Source organism: Meriones unguiculatus, chromosome 9, assembly GCF_030254825.1.
Source record: "Meriones unguiculatus strain TT.TT164.6M chromosome 9, Bangor_MerUng_6.1, whole genome shotgun sequence".
Lineage (NCBI taxonomy): Eukaryota > Metazoa > Chordata > Mammalia > Rodentia > Muridae > Meriones > Meriones unguiculatus.
Window position 1 is genome coordinate 10,682,681 of NC_083357.1, and position 23,044 is coordinate 10,705,724.

Consider the following 23,044-nt stretch of genomic DNA (forward strand, 5'->3'; position numbering starts at 1 on the left):
GCAGTGCAATGGAGCTGCTGTGGTGGGGATGTGGTTCCATCAGCCTGTCTTCCTGCTTTTAGTGGAAGTGGTGACAGTGATAGGCCCAGCTGGGGAAGTCACAGCCTTTAGGGTTGACACATGGGTGGTGGCTTTGAGCAATGAGGACCTAGCTAGCTGAAAATGAGGGAGGGGGGAGGAGGAAGGAGCTACAACTGGAGTGTCTTGTCAGAAGGGGTGACAGACACTAGCTTTCCTTCCAGAACCTTCCAAGATCACCCAGAACAAGACCATATGTCTTGTGTTTTTGTCTCTGAGAACAAATGCCCTACACTGGGCGCCAGGAGGCAGGCGGTGATGGAGGTTGTTCTGTCATTCTTCCCTGATGGGCTTCTTCTCCTCCTGGGCACCTAACCTCCAGAGCTAGTACCATAGTGAGACCTCCTGTCTCACTGGGTAGCCTTCCACACTCTTCTGAACCCTTGTTGTGGGCTCCACCTCCACAGAGTCCATGTTAAGCTAGGGCCGCCCTGATGTGGTTGGCATGCTGCTACGCCTGGAGATGAGCGTACAGTTGTCCAACTTATGCTCAGTCTTGGGTGGTCCCTCTTCATTGGTGGGTATGTTGGCCCTGTATTCCCCCAACACAGACCTCACGTTCACCTGCCAAAACATACCACTGGCATGTCCCACCAGGCTGGTTGCCCTCCTTAGCAAGTTCCCCAACCCCGGCTTTTCTCCTGTCTACTCCCGGTCTCCATCTACCCTGTTCCTTTCCCTGCACCTGGACTGCACCTCCCCACACACGAAGCGCCTGGTATTAAGTTGGATCTCGAGCCCTGCTCCGCCAGCTGCAGCTGCAGCACAGCGCACAGCACAGGCCATATGTTCTGGGGGACATGGCTGTCTGTGTGTAGATAGCACTAGCTCTCAGTGTCTCTGGCTGGACACCGAGGGCTCACAGTCAGGTCACTCTGCCGGTGTGACCTGGAAGCACAAAGCTCTCGGGGTCCAGTAGCACAGGACAGACTGAGCTGAACTGCAGACTTCTTTGGCCTCGCAGCGGACATGAAGCTCTGAGAGGGAGAAGCTATAGTGTCAAGGCCGGTTTCTCCTGGGGCTTCTCTCTTTGGCTTCTTCTTATGGTTCCTCTGGCCTTCTGTCTGCATTTGTGACCTGGTCCCCTTTATTCTAAAGATACCAGCTTTCTTGAATTAAAACTCATTCCTAATAGTTCTTAAAATACTTTTGCACAGACTCCTTGACCTTGGTCTTTTATTTTATATGTGGTTGGCGCCTTAATTTTTCATTACAAATATAAGTTGCTTCAAAGGACGCACTTTACAGAGCACTGCATAGATATCTTAAAATGATATGACTATGTCATGCCCTTTTGATTCTTGATTTTGATCACCATCGCTATTTTTCAAAGAGCCCCACAAAGGAAGGAAAACACCCCATGAAGTGGGGCGAGGGGAAGCCTCAGCTGTCAGGAATGTCATTCTGCCCTTTTCCTTCTGTTTCTCATCTACTTCTCCCACAGAATTTTAACCTTTTCTCACACAGCTGTCGTGCTGAGTGACAATCAAGCTTACCTGCATGCATGTGTACATACACACACATTTGAGCTAATAACTTCTCCATTCCCCATCTCTGTGTCTAGGTGTTAAAGTATTGTTATAAGACCAAATTACCAACACTTCACAATTAATGGCATTTTGAAAGATTACTATAAAGTTAACAATGACATAAATGGATTATTTATTTAGGTAAATAATTATAAGCATAAAGTAAAATTTTATTGGAAGTGCATTTCTATTGAAATAGATTTTTGTTTTTACATTATGTATCCTCACATGTAAATGTGAAGATAAGAACTCAGAATTTTTCTAGGGATATAGTTCTCCATCAGCCTCATTTCTGTTTTGATAATAGGTATGAGCTTGGGAATTTCACCTTTAATACAAAAGAAGGCAAGAATAGAGGGAGTCTTCTTACACTACTCACTACCATGCACAGCTTTTGAATTATATATGTTAAGAGTTAAATAATGATCTATCATCAAAGATGCTGTCTAACATGCTGTCAGCTGATACCTAGACTATTCAATCTTTGTTGGAAGCAAAATATTGGAAATTTCATCCTCATGAGTTTTGCTACTGAGCTGTGAGCTATACGAAGTCTCAGTGGATACTAATGCTTTGTGTCAGCCCATGAGTGGTACTTCCTAGGATAGGTCTCTATGGTATAAGTCCCAATGAGTAGACAGCGTGCCTTGGCTTTGTGACATAGAAAAGGTGATGTTATAAACAGAGAAGAAAAGGAATATAGTCAGATCTCAGTCACATTGCAAGAGAACCCAGAAATTGATGCCTATAAACTGTTTCAAGAATGTCCCAGGATGAACAAACCAAATTCTAAAGTCTATTGACCCATATGAAGTTTAAAATGCTGTCATAAATATGAATTGTTCCATATATATTATGATTGCTGTTGCTGTATCCGTAAACCATCTAGTCCACAGTAGGTGCTTGGTAAATGGATTTCAGGAAGGGTTTAGACATTAGCATGGAGCCAGTTTTTCTGCATTGTTAGCTCTGCAGCAGTGGCCGCGGGCACAGCTGAGTGGTGCTGCTGCCACTCTCAGCTAGAGTCACTCATGCAGCTGCAGCCTGATGGTGGATCTGTTGGGGCTGGCTGCTCGAGGATCTCAGCTACAACGTTTACTGCCTTCTCTGTGGAGAATCATCTTCCAATAGGCCCACAGAATAACTGACCACAGAAAAGCTGCCTGCCACAGGCCTCAGGCACAGTACTTTTTATGCCTTTGCTTATGGCATGTTGGCTAATGTTCCTTGGATCTAGGCAAGTCAGGCCACCAAGTTCTAGTTAGCATGAGGCAGGAGGTGTTACATGCAGGTATGAACAGATGAGAAGGTGGGATTCACTGGGGCTTGGCATCTAAACATTTTTCACACAATTCAGGATTTCCCTGGCTGTTTCAGCTTTCCTCTATTGAAGTGACCTCAACTTCAAGTCTTTGACTAGACATGTTCTGGGCTAGGTACCCCTGTATTCTAATTTTCTACTATAGCTATAAGTTTACCTCAAAGAGAACCATTGTAGAAAGATAGCTTGCTCCTTAAGGACCTCTTTTTGTTGTTTTATGTTTGTGTGAAACAAGAATCACAGTTAATAGCCCGAGGCTAGTCTTGATCTTGAGATCATCCTGCCTCAGCCCTCCAAGTGTGGTACCATCACATCTGACTAAGAAGCTCTTTTGAGACCATAAAGAGCATCAACCAGAGAATGCAAGCCCATTTCACAATGAGCAGATTCTAAAGAGAGATGGCCTGTCCCTTCTGGTCCCAAGGCTGCTCTCACAACTCAGGTGGAGCTTCACCATTCCAGGTCTCTTCCGGGTAGAATGCAACTCAACTTATTCTGGCCAAAGACAAACATTATAATGTCTGGTGCATATGGCTTCATACCTTGTACAGACCAGAGCTGAAATAATAGCAAATCACTGATGTGCCCTCTGATGTCCCTGCTGTGGTTTCCCCCCAAAATTCATAGGCAAGAAACCCTGAGAGTTGGCTGGTACGGCCCCAATACCTGAGCAAGATCTAGGTCCCCACCTTTCAGGTAATGCCAAACTAGCCTGTATTTACCAACTATTATTCTTTTTTCTTTCACAGTGAGACATTATTTGGTGAAATGCCCTCAGAACAGGTAGGAATATTTTCTTTGTTATTTCAAATAAAACACTTTGATATTTTATGTTCTTTTTATGCTATCAAGAAACTGGTTAAATATATATTCTTACTAAAAGATGTTGGTCACGAGCCCAAACAATGTATGTTCTGCATATGTTCGCATGTGTGAATAGTCCACACACCAGTCATGATTCCCCACATGGTCCAGATGGCATGCAGCTCATGTTGGTCCAACTTGTATCACTGAGGAGCTTGAAAAGCATTCTGTAGTGCCCTGTGGGAATTTATGACTGATCTGAGCCACCTTAACCCCTTCTCACCACTAATACTTCTAACCCTTTTCCATGAGTACAGACTTGGCCTGTGCTCTTCTTTACCTGCTAACAGGGCTCCTTGGGAATACTGTGGTTTTAAGATGTTCAAATTCATTGAAAGCAAACAATAAATAAAAACTGCATCCAACCAATATAGGTTATTTTCAAAAGTAGAAAGTAGGCTGCCAGGCTGCCGTCACACATACACATATTGGAATTCCAAACCCCAAACACTAAAAAATACTGCATAAAAATCAAGATAATCCTTAAATATATTCAAGTCACATAATGAAATAGAATAACAAGAATCACAGGAAAGGAGAAGAAAATAAATAACAAAATACTTTCATATGTCTATCTTAAGTTGGTCTAAATACATCAGTTGAATCACAGAGCCTGACTATAGATGAATATGTGTCCTAACTATATTCTGTTTATAAGAAACTCACTTTATACAGATGACACATGTAGGGTGAAAACAAATGGATGGAAGAAATACCCATGCATTAAACAGTCTGTGATTATATCAAATACCTCATAAACTTGAACAAAAGAAAACCAGTAGGGGTTGAATGGGACATTAGATGATGAAAGGAGCAAACCGTCAGGAAAACAAAGGTCCAAATTTGTATGTGCATCAAACAGCAGAGACACAGAACTCAAATAGCCAAAACTGGAGAGCTGAGGGGAGACAGAAAAATCCACGGTGATTTTTAGCAGCTAATAGGTTTGACTTAGGTTCACAAGGTCCCAATCCACAAGGTCACTGAAGACATACATAGCAGTGTCAACCAGCAGGACCCAGTTGATCCATCTGGATCAATCAGCCTATGGAAGAACACTTTTTTTTTAAATGACCCCAGTAAACATTCACCAAGATATATCTTAGGCTATGAGACAAACCTCGACAAATTTAGAAGAATTGAAATCATACACTATAATCTTTGACTAAAGTGAATCAAAGTTGAAAGCAACAGTGAAACAACAGCAATTTCTAACCATGGAAAAATGAAGCATCATTCATTTTGTTCAAAGTTACAAACAGAGTTTCAACAGCAAGGGACCAGTGTAAACACAGGTAGAGCAAAGGAGCATGTGCGGCACAGAGATCAGAGGATACACGGGATCTAGAAGAAATCCTCCATGTGTAAACTGACATGCTGAGCTCTGATATGGTCCAGGACATTTCTAAATAGAAGGCACGTACTTTTCATTGAGCGGTGTGTGTTCCGTAGACATTCACAGACAGAAACTTGAACTGACACCCCTTTTATTACAGCAGCAGCATCAACATAATTAAATTTAATTACTGCATCAACATAATTAAAGAGTCTTTGTCCTAAATATGAAAGCTACAACTGTAAAATTTCTCAAAACAAGAGAACAAAATTGTTGTGTCCTTGGACTTGGTAAAGTGACAATGTGCAAGATTAATAAATGAGAGACTGATAAAAATTTAGAAGCATTGCAGTTCCAAAGCCACAACTACAGAAATGAAAAGGCAAGCCACTAAAGAAGAGAAAATGTTTGCAAATCAGATAAGTGATGAACATGTTTCCACATATAGAGCTCTTCCAACTGGATAATAAGATGACAAATAGCACAATTAAAATAGGCAAGAGCGATTTGAACAGGTATTTCCCTAAAGAAGATGTACCAGTGGCTCATAAGTATGTGGAAACATGCCCAATATCTTTAGTCATTAATTAGGAAAATGCAAATTAAATAACAATGTGATTCCAGCAAACCCCAACCATAATGCCTGCAATCTAAGAGACGGATGATGCCAAGTGTTGGCATGCATGTGGAGAAACTGGATCGTTGTACACTGCTGAATGCAGCAGCCACTGGGGAACAAAGCTTGGTAGCTTCTTAAGGTGTGGCTCTTAATAACATGACACACAAACTGTACTTGGAGGGATCTACACAAATGGAATGAACGTGTCCACCTGCACAGAGATCTGGGTGGCACTGTTTACAACTGCTCTATTCAAAATAGCCAGAAACTGGAGATGATCCAGAGAGGTTTATCAGCTGCTGAGAAGGAAACAAAATTTAGCAGATCTGTCCAATAAAAGGTCTGCTTGGCAACGGAACACACTAGAGATAGACCATTCTCAAAACAGCACAAAGTGAGAGAAACCAGGTGCAAAATTTACAGTTGTGGGCTATTTTAATGAAATGCTGAGATAAGAGAGAGTAAGAGAGAAAAAGATAGAGTAATGGTTGCTTATAGCTGAGGTTGAGCATGGGGATTAATTGTGGATGTGATTAATGTGGTATGGACTAAATGTGGGACTTTGGGGGGCTTTGATCGCAATGTCCTAAAAGTGCATTGTACTGATGATTGCACAACTTTGTAGAGCTATAAAACTCCACCGAATTGTTTATTATGTGCTACAAATTATACTAGACATTAATTTAATTATGCCGCAACAAAGCTGCTTGTTTCCTTCTTAATACTATGCCCTCTCTCCTCCTAGGACTGGGGTGAAGCAGGTGTGTCATTTGGAGGGAGGGTCATAGCTGGGGTAGTCATGGTTGTCAAAAAGCCAGCCTCTCAACCTCTCTTGATACCAGGCTCTGATTCATGGAGAGTTTGCAGCAACTCCTGTCTTGGGTCCTTCCCCCTATTCTTCACCACCCCCCTTACAGCTGTCACACTCTATGGCTGGTAACTAGTACATCAAGAAGTACAGCAAGGATGTCACCCTAGCTTGGTGGACATTGGAGTTTGGTCTCCCCTAGCTGTGGAATATACAAGTCTGTTAGTCATATTTCCATTGCTGTGACAAAATACTTGAGAAAAATCAACTTAGAATCGTAAAGGATTATTTTTTGTACCATGGCTTTGGAGTCTATGGCAAGGCAACATATCGTGGCAGGAGACATTGGCAGAGCAAACCTACTCATCCTAGGGTGGCAAAGAAACAAAGAGAGAATAGAGAGGAGTAGGGGTAGTCCCAGTTTATTTGTTTGTTTTGCTTTGAGAAAATGCCCCAACAAGAGCAACTTAGAGGACAAAGTGTTTGCTTTGGTCTACAGTCTAGAGACGACACGGTCCTACTGGGGAAAGTATGGTGGCAGAACCATGACGCCAGCCTGTCGCATTGGATCAGCAATCCAAAGGCGGAGAGAGAAGAGAAAGTTGAGCCAGGCTATAAAACCTCAAAGCCCGTCTCCATTGATGTGCATTCTCCAGCAAGGTCCCACCTTCTAAAGGTTCCAAAACCTTCTTGAGCAGAGCCACCAGATGGAAACAAAATGTTCAAACATGTAGGCTGTGAAACTCGTTTTTATATTTAAGCCATGACAATATCTCAATGTCCTCTTCATGGGTGTGCTCCCAATGACCTAATTTCTTTCCATTAGGTCTATTTCTCAAAGGTTTCACTACAACATGATGGTACCTTGCTGAGGATGAGGTTTCACCACATCTTGATAGACTTATGACCAAGACTTAATTCATGGTCTTTAGAGGACATTTAAGATCCAAACTATAACCCAAAGGTCAGGGTCATTGTCTTAGTTAGGGTTTGTATTGTTGTGAAGAGACACCATGACCAAGGCAACTCTTAGAAAGAAAACATTTAATTGGGTTTGGCTTATAAATTAGAGGCTTAGTCCATTGTCATCTTGGTGGGAAGCCTGGCAGACATGATACCTGAAAGTTTACATATCGATCCACAGGCAACAGGAAGAAACTGCGACACCTCAGCCTAGCCTGAGCATCTGAAACCTCAAAGCCCACCCCCGGTGACACACTTCCTCCAACAAAACCACACCTATGCCAACAAGGCTACACCTCCCCAATAGTACCAGTTCCTATGAGCCTATGGGGCCATCTTCATTCAAAAAGACTAGTCATAGAGTTTTACCTAAATGTCATTTCTGCCTCTGTACCAGCCACACTGGGGGCTGCTAGTGATGTAAAGGGGTGTCTAGCTCAAGTTTTCATGATGGAATGCTCCCTGCTGAACACATAAGTCTGTAAAATTATTTTCCTTTCTTAACCTGAGACCATGGTGGGCCAAGCCTGGCCATAGGTCTGCAGGGAAGCACTCACCCTCTACCAGAGCCTCATGTGACCTCATGTTGTCCTGACCCCTCCTGCATTGCCTAGCTGAAAGACAACTCAGTTCTTTCTATCACCTTCGCCTTGACCTGCCTGTGTCCTGGGCTTGTAGCCTACCCACTTAAGCCCATCCTTTTCATGATAGAAATCTGGGTCCTGGCACCCTCTTTGGTTGCTGCTATGGGAACTGGGCCCTGAGTCTCAAGCTCTATTCTTGGTCAGTGTCCTTCTTTGTCCTGGATCACTTCCTTCTAAAGGGAAAAGGGCAGAAATCACAGGACCAGGGCCGGAAGCCAGGAAAGGAAACCCTTAGGCAGGGAGGGACCCGCTGAAAGAGGCCACATGCTTGTGCTAAGGACACTGTGGTCATAGGGACCTTGCCAAATGACCGGGGCAAGAAGGAGACTCTAGGGAGTTCCATGACTTGCTAAGAAAAGTTCAAAGAAGAAAAGTAAAGCTTATCATGACTGTGTCCTGTCCTGAGGCAAGAAGCTGCCATGGTCTAGGAGGTGTGTCCTTGGCCTTTAGAACTGAGATTCTTCCTTTGCCCTGACCAATTGTCCTTGGAAGCAGATGTCCCAGAATGGAGAAGGCATTTCAAGGCTCTCTGGGGCTTTTCATCAGACTTCCCTTTAAGGGTCAGCAAGAAGAGCATTTCAGCTCATATGAAATGGCTCTAAACAGTTTCTGAAAAACAGCTTTAAAACAAAATTTCACAGTTACTCAGAGTTATGACACTTCCTGGGTGCTGGCCAAATTTTAAAAAGCTGTTAAGAGAGAGGGTTGGGAATACAGAAAAGGCAGTTCCCAGCTCAGCCATCTCCTGGGCATAAGACTATATGTGGTCACAAAAGAGACAGAGGAAAGTGGCATCATGTTTCCTGAGCCAGCTTTTCTTCGAGCATGTGATGCACACTGTCTCTTGGCAAACTGGTATCTGGGCACTATTTTTCAGGATGTATTAGAGGCACAGTCCAAGGTTATTTTTGAGCTTCATTTAATGCATTTTCCATATTTCTCCAGACCATCAGATATTTAAAAAAAAATCCTGTGACAATGGAAGCAGAGGGTTTAATCAATAAGTGACATGCCAGAATCAGTGAAGGCAGAGATGCAATTTCAGAGACTCTAGGATGGTACAAGTTAGCATTCAGACATTTTAAAGTCAAACAAAAAAAAATATTACTTTGATGAAGCCAATGCTGTAGTATTCATGAACTGGTGCTAGAAGAGCTGACAGAGAGTGAGTCAGCCTCAGTGGCCACAGGATCACTTTGTATGCAGGGCTAGCAGCGAACTTGGGAGGTGTGACCCACACATGAATGGTCATGGGAAAGGTGTGGGGAAATGCTTCAGCAACTACCTCACAAAGGAGCAGATTTTATCCCGGTGCTCAAAAAACCGTCACAGAGAGGGCAGACACAACAAAAACCAGTGTTCTCTGGCTGCCAGACCCTGACAGTCCTTTCTAGAGACACTGGCTGCAGCTTATCACATACAGAACACAACTTGCCTTACTCTCAACTCAAGCATTCAGAAGAGATTCCAGACCAACTACGTAGTTAGGATGATGCTACTGTAAGATAGTCATGGGTGATGATTGTTAAGTTGTCCTGAGCCCAGCACAGTAAAAGATGCTACAGTCATTTAATAACTGTCATGGTATAAGACCATGGCAGGTGTCACTTTTCACCTACCTCAAAAGTGGAGTGATGCAGCCTCTAAGTAGCTCCTGACACGTAATGTCAACTGACCTTGTGTATTCTAATGGCAGTTGAGGGCTCTGGAGCCTGGGGTGAGACATGTGGAATGTCTCCCCATTTGTATAAGCTCTTGGACTTTATCGGTGGTAGCTGACGCTGGGGAGAGGAGTGCCTGTGCTTACTAACCCTTACTGTTCTAGAAGTAACAAGAGAGTTGCCACTGTAGCTGCAGAAACTAGTAATTCTTTAAGACTCTGCAGTAAAGATTTCATGGCAGATGGTACATGAGGGATCTGTGGGCTGCAGAAAACCCTGAGGAGGTGATCAGGGAGCCAGCTGAAAAGAAACAGATAGATCCTTCTAATGATACAAGTCGGGCACTCACCTCGTCAGAACAAGAAATGGAGGTTATTGACTATTGCCAGACTGTCTTGACCCTCAGTCTCCAAATCATGACACAGAGACTTATATTTATTTATTATAGCTTAGGCTATTTCCCAACTAGCTCACATACCTTAATTAACTTGTTTATTATAGCCTGTGTCTGCTGCATGGCCATTATCCCTCCTCAGTCTGACTTCCTCTGTGTCTGGCTGGTGAATCCCCACCTCTCAATTTTCCCCACTGGTTGTGTCTCTGGCTGGAAGTCCCTTCTTTCCTCTCCTGCCTAGCTATAGGCATCAGCTTTTGATTAAACCAATCAGAAGGTGTTGGAGGTGTATGTTTACAGAATACTAAGGTAGGTGATACTTATAAAAATAACAATACCGAAGTCTGGACAGGACTCAGCTCCCTGCTAGTACAGAAATCAACATCTGAATAAATCAAAGACAACCTTTACGCAGTGCACAAAAAGATTATCCCAACAATGGACATTTCTGGAAGTAAGACACACCAGTTAAAGTAAGGCCTGCTACAGTGCTGTGGAATAAGAAGCACTCAGGAGCCCCAGAAGGATGCCAGCGAACCCAGGCTGCATGGCTCCTTGAGCCTCCCTTGCTTAGGTCTCTCTCTCCAGATCTTTGGTCTCTAGATGTCTTATTTCAGACTATAAGAAATCTCCATGTAACATGTGACAGACGTCTCTGCCCAGGCATGAGAAACCCCTGCTCATTCAGTGAAGACTAGACATGACAGACCTCAAGGATCGTGTGCTTCACAAGGGTCAGGTGCTCCAGGAAGATGGTCTTGGGCCAAGGACAACACTAGGCCCCTGCAGTGTGGTTCCATGGATGAAGCTCCTCAGCTCCTGCTGCTAGAGGCTGCTATCAGCATGACCATTTGGTGGCCAGGGCAACTTAATGGGACCCATGCATGCTATGGATCAAGATTTTGATTGGATGTCACATTTAGTTAGCAAGGAAGGTTGTGGTTGGGTGTAGAAGGCAGAGTTGTAATTATGTTCTCTGGTAGCATCAGCTTGGGGTATGGTAGGCTTCTCCCCCACCTTTCTTTCTGTTCTCACAAATGCTCCTAGCTGTCAAGCAGAGACACAGAATTTCCACATCTGGCCCACCATGTATGCTATTTGGGTAGTTGACATCACTCATTCCGGACAATTTTCAGGAACATGCTGTCCTCCTCTGCCTACTCTTGGGCCAGAACAACTTTTGGTCTTGGGTACCAGGCACAGTTCCAGCCCTCAAGACTCCAGCACTTGTGTTGATCCACCCTTCTTCTACCAGAGAAGGAGTCTGAGCAGCCATACTCAGTGTATTTAGTACAAACATAAAATACACTAGAATGTTTATGCCACTTTCTGGTATCATCTCTTTAAAAAGCTGGCTTTTGCCCAGAGCAAATGTTCTAAACTGGCTCTAATGGCAATCCTGTGTATTAGTTTTCTAGGTCTTTGTTATCCAGACTAGTCCTAAGGTCATTGTTGAGGGTTAATGAATCAGGGCAACCTGGACCGAATTCCACATCTCATTCTTGGGAAGGGCCTGGGCCTTTGTAAAGAGTGTTGTCTTACCTGAGAGGTATGGAGATTACAGGTCCCATGTCCTTAACCCAGTCGCTTTCACCAAACAGACTCAAACATGGCAATTACTACTAATTCTGAAAAGAAAAATAAAGTTCAATGGGAATTTGTTCACAGCCCTGCAAAATCCAGGTCACATGACTTCTTGGCATCATGGGGAGACAAAGCACTAGTCAGGGGGTCAGTCTTTCTCCCCTATTACCTACCAGGTTTGCCCTACGTTGCGTGTGGCTGAACACCGCCGTGCCTGTGGTACGTGTTAGAGCAGGGCAGAAGTTTTTGACTGGGGTTCGAGTAGAAACTTGAGTCCTTCCCTCGAGGCTGAAACACGAGCACCATGACGTACATCCCCTAGTGGCAACACCATGTTTCCAGTGAGGTGCCAGGAGATGTCCACATGATTTGCTTATACGAGATTCCTGTTTGAGTTACGTAGCCCTTGTATGGCTGTGACGGTTAATTTTACTTGTCCGCTTGACCAAATTTAGAATCAGCTGGGAGATTGTTGAAGCATATCTCTGCCTGTGTCCATGACAGTGCTTCCAGGATGGGGTGCCTAGCTGAGGGGAGAGACTGGTCACGAGTGTGCACATCACCATCCTATGGTCTGGGGTTCTGGACTGAATAAAAGGGAGCAAAGGAGAGCTGAGCACAGCCACCCCCCCATCCCTTACCCCTGCTTCCTGGCCCATTTGGAGTGGACTGTTTGATCCTTGAGTCAAAACAAATCTCTTTCAAATTTCTGTCACAACCAGAAAAGAAATTGATACAATGTCCCATCTTATTGAATCCATCTGACATCATAGGAGCTCCATGAGATAGCTAGCAAGGGCCAGTCACCCAACTTACTGACTAAAGGTTGGAAGCCCATGGACACAAATAACTTATCTAGAACAACCTCTGCAGCTTCAGTCTCATCTGTTGTCCCACTTCCAACATCTGTTCACTAAGTCAAGCTTCTGCTGGTTTTAGAGCAGTGGTCCTGAGCCGTTGTGGGGTCTTCAGGGACTTTAGGAAGTGATCAGGGAGGGACTATGGTACTTCTTACAAGAGACCCATTACCACATGTGCCGTCTCCTGCCTTGCCCATGCGGGAGCCAGAAAAAGCCCCATTCTTCAACAAGCACCCCACAAACAGCACGTCTCTCTGGTTGCACTGCTCTCTAATTTAGAGGGAGTTTCCGGGCCTGTTTTTCCGTCTTTTTTTGGTTTTGACTGCCACCAGCAACACTCACATTCTGTGTCAAAGACAAACTATAACCCTGTTCTGATTCAAGATGTAGCATAACTTTTCTTGTAAGTTAATCATAAGGTGGGTTTTCTTAATTGGAAAACCTTTCCAAAGCTTGGCTCTATGGGACAATGGGATTTGGAGAGGAAAGCGTGGACCACATGTCAGCGTGGTGACTCACTGTATACTTGAAGTCTTGCTGAACTATGAATTAGAACTAAATTTAGTGGGACTAAGCCTTACTGTGTTGGAGGGAAATGGTGATAACAAGACAGATCTTTTTCAGCCTTCTGAAATTCCTGGGCATAGTGGCATTATGTTCCAGAAACTTCCACTGTGTATGAAAGAGCTAAAGGATTAGGTCCAAGTACAAAGCAGAGAAAGTGGAAACATGTAATTCTCCAGTGTGTGAGATATACTGGGGGACTATCAGGTTCAGAAGCACAAAGAAAGAAGACTATCAGAGACTTCAGCAGAAACGGAAGAAACCTGTGCTCTTAGTATAAGTCCAGGATTAAACGGGGATTGGAAATTTTTTTGCAGTAAATGTGTCAGCTTGGTGGAAGAGATCTATGCAAAGCTATACAAAAAGTGTAAGGCCTTGAGTCAATAAGAAGCATGAGGAAGCAGGCAGACAGACACAGGCCATTACCATCCTCTGGGGCAATCAAAGACGTAAAACAAAAGAAGGTCATATGTTTCTTCTTTAAAAAAAAAACAAACCCTTTTTAATTTACATATTCACTTTACATCCCAAGCCTTCTTTGACTGATAAACTTAATGGGAAGGACAGTGGCATGAGTACAGTTCTTCACTGACAAGACAGCCATAAAGTGGCACTAACTTGTTGGCAATTGCTTTGACAACAGCCTTGAAGAGCCTTGAAGAGGGTCCTCTCTGACATGGTAATTCTAGTTCTCAGGTTCAAACTTAAGAAATGAAAGCTTAAGAATGGGAAACTTTCCTGACAAATATACTAGAAGCGGATCAGTTGTGCATATACTAAAGACTGGCTATGAAACTATACCTTATCTTCTCATTGGAAAAGGGTACAAACTTGAAAAATATAGGCCAAATAAAAATAAAGGTGTCGTATTCAAATTTAACACTTTAAAAAAGATATATAAAATATAGCGTTAAATCTTTCAGTCATATAAAAACCTGTTTATGTCAGCTTCATTCCTAATTCCCCAAACTGAGAAACAATCAGTATTTAGGTGACTAGATGAATAAGCTATATGGCAGCCAGCCAATGGAATATTATTTGATGCTGTTAAAAAAAATGAGCCACCAAACCAGGAAAAGACGGAGAAAGAAATTTTAAATGTCTGCTGTCAAGTTAAAAAGAGCCAGTATGAACAGACTACATAAAACATGCTTCCAAGCCTACAATGTCCTGGAGCTGGCAGAAGATGGAGCCAGTCAGAGCAAAGATCAGTGGTTTCCGGAACCTGGAGGGTGCGAACAGGCAAAGCACGGAAGGCTCTTAGCACTGCGAAGCCTCTCTGTATAATTTTATAATCCTGCAGACACCATAATGTATTTGTCCAAACCCCAGACATGTGAGAGTGAACTCTAATGTTGCCCATAGACTGGGCATATTCCTGAGGAGTCTGCATAGGATCTCCAGTCGGTAACTGATGAATTATTTTGGTGGGAGGAGTTGATAAATGGAGAAAGCTGGGCCTGTGTAGAGCATGGGAGTGCTGGGGGAAAAAAAAATCTCGGTCCCTTCTCAACTCTTCTGTGAACCTAAAACTGCTCTAAAAATAGTTGGGTTTTTGTTGATGGTGTTTTTTTTTTGGAAGGAAAGAAGGTTGTGGAAATATTTACAAAATTCATGTTTTGGTCATGACAGGCTTATTTTCTTTCATTTCCATGCCTATAATTACCATTTAATCCACGAACCTGACCGATTTTATTTGAAAAGAAAAAAAAAATAAACATGTCAAGAGTTTAAAAGGCTACAGAACCAAGCTGTTTGTGTGTTTGTCTATTTAAGCAATCCCTTGTTTGCTCTTGGTGGTCAGAGTTTTGTAAATTCACATTCCTTTTAGCTATTTGTGAGTTTACACAGCGGGCCCTGCACTCGAGAGCTATGACCACTTAGCCTATTTGCTTCCAAAGAAAATAAGCCGTCCTTGGGGAATCTTAGGAAAAACACTTGGCCTTTTTCCCACACTGTGTGAGTCTTCACTTACTTGTTCCCAAGTATTTAGGGTATCATTGCAAGAGCCTGTAACCATATGTATACATTTATTTGTGCACAATTGTAGATGTATCCAGCAGCTCTGTCCTGGCTCCAATCTGTGTAATTTTCCCAGCATCTCTCTTGTCAAGACCCTTGACTATTTCTAAAGTTTCTTTACACATAGGTAAGCTCATTCTAGCTTTTTTATCCTGTCTCTCCTTTTTTATATGAAGTGTGGGGTGTTTCACAGTAGATTTTTCTCTTAGGATGTATCTAAAACCTGGAATTTTCTCTTAACAATCCATCAGTGCAAAGGTCACTCACTGCTTTATGCCTTATTGCAGACCCAGTGTAAGAATAACCAGAATTTACTTAACTGGCTACTGGTGAGTGTTGGGTTCTTCTGACGTCCACTTGAATTTTGCACAGTGCTATAAGCCTAAGTCTCATGCACATACCATTTCATGCACACACAGTGATGTTCGTGCAAGGCATTTTCAGAAGTGAGACTGCTGTGCCAAAGAGTCCGAGGCTCTGTCATTTTGGTAGATGTTGCCAAGTTGTTTTTCATCAGGGAATGTCTGTTCTTGGAGAAGATCCGCGTGCTTGCCAAGAGTGCCAACTCAGATCTGATTGTTGCCATTCTGGGAGGAAAGGAAAGAAAGTGCCCTCTTTTTACCTTGTCATGAGGAATTTAGCATGTTTACATATGTGAGGCTCTAAGGGATGCTAATTACCCTTCTCCTGACTCTTTGTTTTGATGATTGGGCCATTGGTCGAGGTATTCCACACCTCAGAGATGATCCATGGCCTTGGGAGACAGACTCTCTTGGGAACCATGTCTAGCAAGGTTCCTGGGAACAGAAGATTCTACAGGGAGCTTCCTTGTGAGTTTCTGGAGCCAACAGGAAAGCTTGAAAACAAGACTGAATGAACATTCAGAGATGTCTCTGAACCTCAACACATACAGACAAGGTCAGAAGACAGGAGGCCATGATAGATACCCTTCATTGTCAACTTGAAGGGATTCAGAATCAACAAAGAAGCATGCCTCTGACACGTCTGTGGAGACCTTTAACTGAGGTGGCAATTTATCTTAAGTGTGGCAGCACCATCCTCTGGGCTAGCGTGTTGGACCGAATGAATAGAGAATATAAGCTGAACACCCAGCATCCAGCCCTCTCTGCTTCCTGACTATGGATGCAGTGTGCCCAGCTGCCTCACACTGATGCTGCCACGACTTCCCAGCCACAAGGATGAGGGCCTCAAACTCGTAGCCAAACTGAACCCTTTCTTCCTTGTATTGCCTTCATCAGCAGAAAGTTAAGTGACTAATGTAAGAGGCAAGAATAGCTTAGCTCACACCTTCAGTGCTTGTTAACAGGTTAGGTCCATGGGCCTTGGCTTTCTTTAATACAAGGCTTGTCATCCACGTCACATTGCTTTATCATGGACATCACATAGAGAGAAACAGATACTGGGTGGCCCCGTAGGATAAGCTGACTAGAAGCATGCCTGTCCTAAAGGTGAAGGCATCTTACAGGCCAGCTTCTTGTACTTATAGTGGACCCTGAAGCCTGCCAGGTGGAGCTCCCTTGAGTCCCTTCTTATTTGGTTGAGAGGCACTTGGTTTTGGAATTGAGGAAGACAAACACATGGACAAAACCTGTTGGCTCTAGGAGAGCTATCTCAAGTATATGTACATTTTTGGTGACATCATTGGTGGCCAATCATATGGATAGTAGCCAAGATGGACTGTGCCCAGTTAATGTAGGTACAAGCAGTCAGTTTTTAAATAATGTGAGCAAGCTGGTCCTTGGTTCCTCTAGGGAATTTGAATTTTGAGTAGCACATCATCCTAAGTCTCAAACTAGATCACTTCATCATCTTTATCTTGGTCAAGGGAGAATGGCAAACTTGCTGGCATCTTTGGAGACAATATAGACCACTCCCTGTCTCTGTGAGGTAGCCTTTCTTTGAACACTTGCTTAGGGAGCCTTCAAAAGCTCCTGAGAGCCACTGGTTCCTTTCCGTTATGGTTTTCAGCAATGAATAGACTTTGGCTTCATCTGGGACTTTTTCTTCTACAGCTCAGGGGAAACTGTCACCAGCGTGACCAGCTTGGCTCCACTGCAGCCACAGAAGGGCAAGAGGCGGAAGGAGCGGGCAGATGTTCCACCTGCGGTCCCTGCCAAAGGTAAGACTGACCTGCGATTTTCTAAGTGGAAACCACTGTGATTGTTGCAGGCCTAGACCAGGAGTCAAGTGGGGAACCAGGACAGAGGGCTAGATGGATGGAGCCTTGCCATTCAGTGCTGCTGTGGTTTAAACAGTCCCACCTAGATTCTAGACATAACAAACTGGGACAAGGTGGGCAACAGATAGGTTTGGCCATTGGCATCGAGATAAGTCAACATCCACAGGAAAGGCCATCCTGAATTTACTGTGGATCTTAAATGGTGAAGTGAGGCAGGGGCTGGCTATGTCATAGTGATTCTTAAAGGGAAAGAACGCCTCTGGCATTTTAAAGATGTATGCAAGTACATTTCAGACTTACTCTGCTGACAAAATTCACAGTCTGTGATTGGTTATTCTGTGATTGGTGTTTTTATTTAGAGCAATAGGAATGAGAAAGATGTGGTTTTTTTAAAGGAAAAAAGGCATGAATCTTAGCAGAACCAAAATGTCTTCAGATAAACCCTATTTAGATAGATAGATGGGCCTATCTAGATGTTGATCCCTCAACAAATTTGAAATATAGAGGTATGAGAAAACCTTAACTTGACAAGATGCATTTTATCCCTTATGTGTAGTGTACCGGTATCTCACTGAGCCTTGTGCAAGAAGCCAGAAGAGGCATAGCTGAGAGTCAAGAAGGAAAGTTGGGTGGTGTAAGACCTTGGGAGGGATGGCGCAGAGATGAACCGCCCTCAGCCAGGGTCCATGCCTCTGTACTGTGTCAGTCAATGCAGAGTAGATACCATCCTAGGTACAAAGGAAACAAATAGCACTTGGAGAACTAAGTCTCAGAACTGGGTTCAACTCCAAGCTCAAATCAAGTCAGTCAAGACTAGTTATGACACTGAAAAGAGGGCCTCAGCTTGCTTCTGTTAAACTGGGACAGTAAACCCCTCCTTGAACTCACAGGGCAGGGTGAGGGTCAGCTATTGTCCTTGGGGTCTCCAGGGAAAAGTCCTACCTCAACCTCAACCAAGGGCTCCTGGTTGTCTCCCAGACATTTGACTTCTGTGCAGGTAGCAATGACTAATACATAGCTAAGGGAGACAGTGACATACCTAAAGATGAGGGAATGATTTAACCTTCACTTAGTGGTACCCAAGGATACCTGCTCCAGAAGCTTGAGCCCTTCCTCAGAGCGAGAAGGCTCTTCCAGTCTGCACACAGGGTGTCTGTGAGGCCCACAGAAGGTGGGCATTAGGAGGCCTTAGAGGAATTTCACACTAAAACTTGGTGTCCTTCCACAGCTCCGATAGTCACCACTTTCCACAAACCAAAGCTGCTGAAGCCACAGAGGAAAGTTGCCCTGGTGAGTAACTGCTCTCAGTTGTTGTGGTCCCTCTAACACAAGAAACAGTGCAAGAGCCAAATATCCACTGCCTCTAAACATGTTTAAAGTTCTGTTACCTCTGTTCCCAAAGGCATCCTCTCTTCTCAGATCAGATTTTGAGTCAGTTTTTCTCCACCTTCATTTCTCAGAGTGACCTTTCAAGAAAATTCAAATCAAATTATCTTTCACTATACATGCTACCTTTTGAGAACAAGAGCAAACACGTCAGAATCAGAAGGGTATAAAACAGAGAGTGGACTTGCTTGTGTCAATTTACCAGATAACTTCCTCAGAGAGGTTACTGAGGATCTTTCCCGGGGAAAAAAATGTCAAATCTTTTTATTTTGAAGTAACTTTAAATTTACGGAAGTCATGTGTGAGCTGTCAGAGTTTTGCTATGTCCTTCACCTCCTACTGTTGACATCTTCTGTAGCTGGGGTGTTTGCTCAAGGTGTTAACATCAGTGTAGGCCCAGATAGCATTTCTGCTGGTTGCCCACTTTAGATACATCTTTTCACCCACGTTGGATGCCTGAAACTGTAGGTCGTGTCAAAGCCTACAAATTCATACTCCATTTTCTTCACACACGACCCTGATAGTGTTTAATTTCTAAAAGTAGACACAGGAAAGTAGCAATGCTTCATGTAGCATGGAGCAATTATAACATGCTGGTAGTAAGATTTACTTAAAACGATTATTTAAAAACTTACAACGTATTTAATTCTGGAATTTTCCCATTAAGATTTTCAAATGGATGGACACAGGAAATTAAAAACAAAACTTATTTCAACAAGCATTTCAACTAAAGGTTTCATTATATGTGTTTTAAAAAATTTTTATTTTAGTGTATGGGTGTTTTGCCTGCATCTGTCTGTCCACCACATGCATGCAATGCAGAAGAGGGAGTCCAATCCTTTGGAACTGGAGTTACAGGTGGTTGTGCGCTGCCTTGTAGGTTCTGGGAATTGTACCCAAGGGCCCCTGGAAGAGCAGCCAGTGCTCTTAACTGATAAGCCCTCTCTCCATCCCTAAGGCTTCCTTATTGACATAAAAATCATAGAAAAAATATTCTATGTGAATATGAAAAGATGTAAAGTAAGCTATGAAATAAAATATTCGTAAAAGCTCGGCATAGGAAGCTCTTTTCACAAAAAGTAGATCAAAGTGGTTATTCATATCTCAAAATTATTGCTGGTTTAATTAAATTGTTCTCCCTTTTTATTTTATTTTATGTATCTCTCTCTCTCTCTCTCTCTCTCTCTCTCTCTCTCTCTCTCTGTGTGTGTGTGTGTGTGTGTGTGCGTGTGTTACCTGTGGAGGTCAGAGGGGCTGTCAGATCCCCTGCCGCTAGAGTGGCAGATGATCGTGATGCTGCAAACGGAAACTGGGTTCCCTGCAAGGGCGACAGGTGCTCCTAACCTCTGAGCCGTCTCTTTAGCTTCAGTGAGAGAGTCCTTAATAATGATAATTCTTTAAATACAAAAGTATATTTCAGTCATTTAGGATGTAAAGAAATTAAAAGGTTTATACCAAAGTCGCATAGAATCAAGTTAATTTTGATGCTAGTTTCCACCAATGACAACTCACAGAAAAAGGAGGAGGAGAAGGAGAAGAGAGAGCTGACCCAAACCAGGCCTATGTGTAACCAATATTTTAGATCCAAAATTATTAGGCTTGTATCTGCAGAGTTGGATGAATATTAAAATTTATTGCCCCATTGACCTCAGTCTCAATTTGATCGATATGTATTTCTCAGATCAATAAGTCTTGATGGTAGCTGAAACTCAAGTCAATAGCTACTTGTTGACTTAGACAGACCTTAATGGATAATTTAGATAATAGCTTGGACACACACGAGCACACACTCACACTATATATATGATATATATGTATATGTATATATGTATATATATGTATATATGTATATATATATTACACAATGTGTATGTGTGCATATGTATGTATGTATTTATGAATATGCATGTGTGTATGTATATGTTCCTACCAGTTAGGTATTTAAATTTATTGTTGTTCAGTTTGCCATACACCATAAAATGGTGCATCCTGGCCAGGTCCTAGGCTACAGTACCCTACAACCCTTCTTTCTAGAAACTCATTTACCCTCTCCTTTGAGAAGAAGAGCTAAGGCTGGCCACTCATTTATTGACCACCTACTGTATACCAGCTTCTCTTCTAGATGTCTTATGATTCTTGTCACTTATCTAGATTATAGTGGCAACCAGATGACACACATGATTCTTAGTGTTTGCAAGACTCAGAGATTAGGAGGTTGCAATATCCTTTTAATGTTTCTAAGACAACAGGATAGTTTATGAGAAATGCATAATTTAGAGATTAACAGCATTTGCCAAGTTTTTGTTGTTAGTTTTGTAAATGATAAACAAGAAAAAAAAAACTACAGAGAGGCATTTTATAGTCAAGGTAGCAAAACTATACTCCCCATCCCTTATTTAAACAACACCAAACTCGGCAATCTGTTTCCAAGTTCTGCTAACTGGACAGGGAGTCCCTGTCACGCTGTTTCTTCCTGGCTGTCTGACAGCACAGGTTGTCTGTGAGTCTGCACACGTTTGCAGTGAGTCTTCATCCGAACATTGACAGTCAGAGTGAGAGAACACACTCAAAGAAGTAAAAGTGTGGCCTGGAGCACCGACCTAGCAGGCCTAGGTCCCCAGTCTCCTTACCAGCACAAAACAGTAAGATCAAAAGAAAACAAGCAAACAAACAAACACCAAAACTCTAGGCTCTCAGGACATTCTGGAAACAGATACACCAGTTTGTTTGTTTGCTTGTTTTGTAAATTGGGTTACAGACTTGAAAGCTCCCTGAAACCTCTGGGCTTCCCCTACCCTTACCCCCCAGTATCCTCGTCCTGGTCAAGTACCCTCTTGGTATTGCCTTGGAAGTCTGTGGAAACAATTCCCAGACTTTCAGGAAAAACCGTAACTACTTCCTTGTTTCAGGGTAATAGGAGAGCTACAGAAGTGTGTCTGGCTTTTTTTTTTTTTTTTTTTTTTTTTTTGCATTAGTCCAGTTTATTGATTTAGAGGCTGAGTGTGTGTGTGTGTGTGTGTGTGTGTGTTGGGGGGGAGGGAGTGTCTGATGTGGAAACAAAGCAAGTTTAAAGAGAAAAAAGCATCAGGAAGCGGGGGGAGTTAGCAGCACCACAAATTAATGAGAAACAAAGTGAGAATCATTCTTAGGGTTAAATGGATTTGATGTCCACTCTGCCCCAGTCAGCATCCGGTCCTCCTCTACATTCGCCCACGAGACCTTCCTCTCTGTAATTAAGCCCCTGTGCCAGGGTTGCTGAAGGGTCAGGCCTTACTCTCCAAAGAGAAAATGAGTTCTTGTGAGCAAGAGCTGGAAGACAGAAAAATCAGGAACACAGTGGGCTTAATTACCACGAGTTTCCCAGTGGATCTCACGGAGCCTGTCTCACTCCCTCCGATCCATCCACTGCATTGCTGCCTGGGGCTTTCCTCAAACTGCTCCAACCCTGTCATTTCCCTGACTAGAATATTCCGATGGCTCCCCCTTGCCTCTGGCATGAAACATGGCTTCCTGTGAGTGGAGGGCACAGGGCCATCATCATCTGTCACCGCTTCCTAGGTCCTGTCCCAACCCCACCGCTAGGAACCCTGAGACCCTGTTTGGTCTGGGCTCTCTGCCCTGCATTTGCTGCTGCTCTCCTCATCCTCCCACAGAGCATGCTTTGCTCCCCACAAGGTTGTCCTTGAGGCCCCCTGCTCCTAGCTCACACTCCTCCACGAATCTGGGTCCACCCACGACTTTAATTTTGGATCCTGTTGGATATATTTGACTGGCTTGCAGGCGTGCGCACTGGTACTCACGTTCGCTGGGCGGGAGTGTTTTGTATGTTCTGTCCACTAAATACACATTATATCGGTAGTCTGGCAGTGGCTTTACCCATTCCATTGACTTTGGTAAACTCAGAATGCTCAGTGATGAGAAAACAATCATTCATTCCAAAAGAAGTCGGCTTCTCTCTGCCTGGTTGAAAATCATGGTGTGATCAGCCAGGGCCAGGGCCCCTGTGGCTTACCTAACCCCTGCCTCCAGCCCTGTTTTCACCGTGCAGAACATAGTGCCAAGGCCAAAGGGCTGTTTCCTCTGATCAGTAGTAAAAAAAGGGCTGAGGCCCATTGGGCACCAGTGATAGAATTCTGAGAGGATTTTAATAATATTCCAGATCCCAACAAAATTATTTCCAGAGGACATGCTTTTCAGGTTTCTTGAAGGAT

General features: G+C 43.3%; 1 protein-coding gene across 1 annotated transcript in view; it reads left to right on the forward strand.

Annotated features, from left to right (window-relative positions):
• Nucleotides 1–23,044, forward strand: part of Vstm4 (V-set and transmembrane domain containing 4) — a 77,884-nt gene that overhangs the window by 38,748 nt on the left and 16,092 nt on the right. The window contains exons 5-7 of the mRNA XM_021655040.2: nucleotides 3,678–3,711; nucleotides 17,281–17,387; nucleotides 18,676–18,737. Of these exons, the coding sequence (XP_021510715.1) occupies nucleotides 3,678–3,711; nucleotides 17,281–17,387; nucleotides 18,676–18,737 (203 nt within the window). The remainder of the gene's footprint in view (nucleotides 1–3,677; nucleotides 3,712–17,280; nucleotides 17,388–18,675; nucleotides 18,738–23,044) is intronic.